This window comes from Ylistrum balloti, unplaced genomic scaffold, assembly GCF_031769215.1.
Source record: "Ylistrum balloti isolate Yb309-2 unplaced genomic scaffold, AGI_CSIRO_Ybal_v1 Utg369836, whole genome shotgun sequence".
Classification (NCBI taxonomy): domain Eukaryota; kingdom Metazoa; phylum Mollusca; class Bivalvia; order Pectinida; family Pectinidae; genus Ylistrum; species Ylistrum balloti.
In genome coordinates this window covers 137,165-141,859 of record NW_026781996.1, presented here as the reverse complement: position 1 = coordinate 141,859, position 4,695 = coordinate 137,165, and the positions used below count along the sequence as shown (strand labels likewise).

The following is a 4,695-nucleotide window of genomic DNA, read 5'->3' as shown; positions in this document are numbered from 1 at the left end:
AGAAAAAGGTACCATTTATACATATGTACATTGTATTCATCACGTCATGTGTTGATCTTTCTGATGTATTCTGTACACTGAACGCTATACACTTTACCGGTATACAGTTCAAAAATCAAGATTTTTCTTATCACAAATGAGGTTTCATGACGTCCAGTTTTATCAGTCGATTCAGCGGTTAATGATTAAAAGTGCATAGCTTCATAAAGCAAGACGTAATACTATCGTCAACAGAGAGTTTTATTCATACTTTCATTTCCACCGTGGTTGTGTTGTTTCGCATCGCATTCTGGCAAACTCCGTGGTAAACAATCAGGTCTGAGGCCTGTCCGAAATTCTGCCCGTCGTTACTGACCCCTACTGACCATTTGTAAGCAAAGTGGTGCTTATCCGAACGTTTCACCTTAGTCGGAATTGGACAAAATACCTCAACAAAAGTGTTGAATTGTGCATTTGTTGTTAGGAGATTTAGTAGCGTTTCTTTGCCATCAGGGTTTATCTAGAAGTGAAAAGGAAAACAATAAGAAGGGGTTGACCCTAAAAATTTGTTAGTATAGTCCCGGTACAGAAATATGCTAACTTGTCCAAAATCGGCTCACTTCAGGAAACACTGATGATGCTGTGATCCTTGTTAATACTAATGAGTTGTTTTTTTTCGAAGTATTTAGTCTCTGAATTGATAACATCACAAAAAAGCAAAAGTTAATATGTTGAGTCTTAATGACCATGTCTCACCCCTTAATGGTCAACGATATTCTACACAGGGTACAACCGTTTCTGAGAAATATCATTATACTCACTTCATATAGAGTATTATGGCATGTAAGGTTTTTGGTATCGATGAACTTTTCTCCTTCAACGATGGCTACGTGGCACGTGTTCAGATCACACGTACTGTTCGTGTCGAGGTTGATACCATATATGTGTGGAGGTATTCGAATATCAATAGAACAGTCAGCAGCTCCGAAATATGTATCGCACGTGCAGGTACCTACGAAAATATAGTTATGTCAGTTTGCAATATTAATGATAATTTTACAGCGATAAACGATATAGTGTGAGGAACTGTCAACTTTAAAGGTTATTTAAACACTACTGTATTGTGTTGCATACATTTTAATTTTTCAATTTAGGATTTTATACAGAAATGAAAAGAAAACAGATTTCATAAATGTCTATTGCTTCACAATTGTTTGAAGTAACTTGTTTTTCGCTAACTTAATTATGAACACATCTAATCACATTCTCGTACCATTTTCACAGTGTCCATGTCCACTACATTCGTTGGGACATGTGATTTCCTTGATTTGCTGAGCAATAGATGGCTGATCAGCCGAATCTGCCTTATGATACGTTGTGTTCTGTTTCAGTTCTTTCAGACAGACAGACTTTAGGGATTCCCTCGCGGAGGTAGCCCACATGGTTGTTTGTGTCACCTACATATGACGAACAAAAAGATAAGACAATATAATGGTTAGGTTTCCTTGATAAAAGACAAATTATCAAAACCAGACTTCTTGACGCTGTGAAAACCAGGTACTTATTTGTTTAGTAATGTTACTTTTCAATTTCCGTTTCACAACACAGAAGCTAGAATTTGGCAATGCCGTATCACCTACCATAATATCAAGCACACATGTGTCGACAGAATTGGACGGGTCTGTTGCTGGGACTTGTTTGGCACAGGTTTCAAATGATGTTGAACCTCGCAGAAATTTTTCACAGTAATCTGTTGCTGTGGTAGTATTCCATATTTGTAGTGGCATGGTCACCTATAAACAAGTTGGTCACAATTAAATGCAGTTCATAGACCTCTCAGAGAATTAACTAATAATATTAAAGATCGTATAAAAGACACGCAAGTGAATAACACCTTTTAATAATTTAGAGTTAGATACAGAAAGCAAAAGCCAAACAATGAAGTCAACTGCATCGTTCAGCTGTTTCGCCTTTCTTAAACTCGTCAGTGATGTTAAGGGTTTACATTTTGAGGCCTAAGAGGCCAACAATGACTATACAAATTGATCGAAAGAACAGCCAAAGTTTAGACGGGGAAGTGCAATGGATAAAAGTGATAAAAAATCGCTAAAAAGATCTTTCGTGTGAGTATTTCTTATTCATTTTGTAAATATTAATCCAATACAGTTAAATATAACGCGGGCTTTCATTTTTATCATCAATAAGCTTTTGCATAAATAGCATTTTTGCGTGCCTTCTACATCACTTACTATGGGTTGTTCTGTTGTGTTCGTTATCACAGAGATGGGGCGTAAAGACCTTGACCTCCTGTTCCGACATCGGTTCTGTTTCACTACGGGAGATTCGTCATCCCTAACACACGTTGCTATAGCATCATGTGTACAGGAAATGTTGTGTGACGGTCCATTACATGTACAGAACTGTATATTTTCGGTTCTGTTCCAGATGGTCAATTTTTGAAGAGCGTCAGCAGACATCGTAATGAGATTTTCATCCTGGTCATTAACACTAGGAAAACAAAGAGTAATCATCTGTATTTGAGAAAATCATGAATGTCATTTCGTCGTATTGGTTGTATACGCTCAACGTTTATTACGTCATATTAATGTTAACTTTCATATCTACATCTCGGAAAAAATCAACACGTTCATGCCATGAATCCTTATTTACCTCCATGATTGGGAGAAGATATTATTATCTCCCGTAATTTGTCCATCTGGTTGAGTAAAGTCATCGTCCGTTCGTCCGTTGAGTGTCCCACATAACCCGCGTGTATGAAAAGTGTCGGTCGCAGACGGATACATATGTAAGTCCATCACGTCTTTACCAGTGTAATGCCAAAGGTAAGCACTCAGGTAGGTACCACTTGGCAAGTATATCTAGAACAGGAATAAAGGAAGACTAACAATTACACAAAAATACTCATATTTGGGTGCTGATATGATATCCATTTTATTGACTTCAACGTGATCTTTGTAACGGTATCAGATAGCAAACAATTATGGGAAAATATCGCAATTTGTTTATTATAATTACTGTTGAATATCATAGTCAATGATAGAAGAAATAAACTGATCAAGAATTAGTACAGGAAAAATGACCATGTTAAATCTTTAGTTTTGTCGTCTCGCCTACGACAAAAGGTCGCAGAAGCAAGACCACGATGTTCCTCTTTAGTGCCGACGATTGTGTCAACGTTTCACAGTTGGTGACCAGATGCGATCGCCTTTTATCCGGCGACATGCATCTTCGTGCATTTTCGAGTTCTTCTGGAAACCCCTGAACTGATTTTGTAGGAATATTCTATGAAATAAGATTGTCACTTATACGGTCCCCGCCCACCAAAAGACCTGAAAAGCAAGGAAGAAAGTTTTGGATTTATTGAAATTTCAAAAATCTTCTATTCTATACCCATGCTTTTTAGAATAAATTGTTCTTCACGGATGGAAAGGTCTTAACTAATTTACCAAAATTGTAAATGTTCCCCTTGTAAAGAGGTAAAGTTTGCTATAGTCTACACAGGAAAAAATATTTTGATATCATTAATTTCCTATCGGAAATTGGTTGGGTTTTTTGCCATAGGGCGACAGTTTGATTATATTACATATGTTAACCTCGGCTGGCCCCAAGGTCTGAGGGGCAGCGCAAAAATGGATCAATGTAACTCAAAAATGTTAACTCAATCAAAACTCTTTTCCTCAGTACCAAAATAAGTTAGAAACAAATACAAGATTGATTGAGTCTTAAGGTGCTTTACAAAAAATGGTAAATTTCATGACCCAAGGGTCATTTGGAAATTACATTTTTGAACATAGTTTGTTTATTTTCGATTGGAAATTGTTAGTTAGGATCATTAGTATAAGATGACAGTTTGATGATATGCATATATTAATCCTGGCCGACACTGGCTGATGGCAAGTCCAAGACGGGTCAAAGTGACTCAAATATCGTCTCAATACCGAGATACGATTAGATCTAGTAGATACAATTGATGGATGGAAGAGTTTATATAGGAAAATAAAAATTTTGATTGCAATTTCTTTTAATTCAAACGTGGAATGTCAGCTAATACTTTCTTTAAATAAGTGTATCTCTGACATGTTACATGAAGAACGACATAATTGCAACTTTAGTGAACGTTAAGTTTCTTGGACTTTTGGTGCATTTTTGCGTTTACATCCTTCGCTTAACTTCAACTAGACTTCGTGTATAGATAGATCTTGAACACCTCATTACATTCTTTATCCACAAAATCTCTTTCAGATTTTACGGCGGAAACACTGAAAATAAGGGATGCTGAGATTATTAAGTCTTTGGCTTGTTTTATTTACATCCGATTTAGTTTATAGTCATATTGAAACAAGTGATGTAATTCATCAGATGGGTGTTCCTCTGTGTCTTTGGTACAAATGATTGGTTAGTAAAGATTCCATAATCGATAGAAATTTGAAAAAGGAAGAACTAACTATTAATTTTATTTTAGTCTTAGAGCTTTTCCTTTACGAAAAAACGAAGGATTCGGGCGCCAAATTAGGAAAATTACTTATTATGTGATATCTTTTTCGTCAAATGATGAGAACTCGTTCTTGGACCATAAAAATATATTTGTAAGAACATAATAGAAAAAATCAACAAAACATATCTGAAAAGAATTGCAGTCATTAAAACAGAAGTAATTATCTTAATTTACTTTGTACATATGTTCGTTGATTTTCC

The 4,695-nt window shown here is 35.9% G+C and overlaps 1 protein-coding gene across 1 annotated transcript; it reads right to left on the bottom strand.

Moving 5' to 3' along the window:
• Positions 1-244: 244 nt before the first annotated feature.
• On the bottom strand, positions 245-3,222 carry LOC132545265 (uncharacterized). The gene is made up of 7 exons (XM_060208938.1): positions 3,115-3,222; positions 2,650-2,858; positions 2,229-2,487; positions 1,620-1,772; positions 1,253-1,436; positions 801-991; positions 245-499 (listed from the first exon to the last, which is right to left on the bottom strand). Exons 1-7 carry the CDS (start codon positions 3,220-3,222, stop codon positions 245-247), a joined length of 1,359 nt encoding a protein of 452 aa, XP_060064921.1.
• Positions 3,223-4,695: the final 1,473 nt, after the last annotated feature.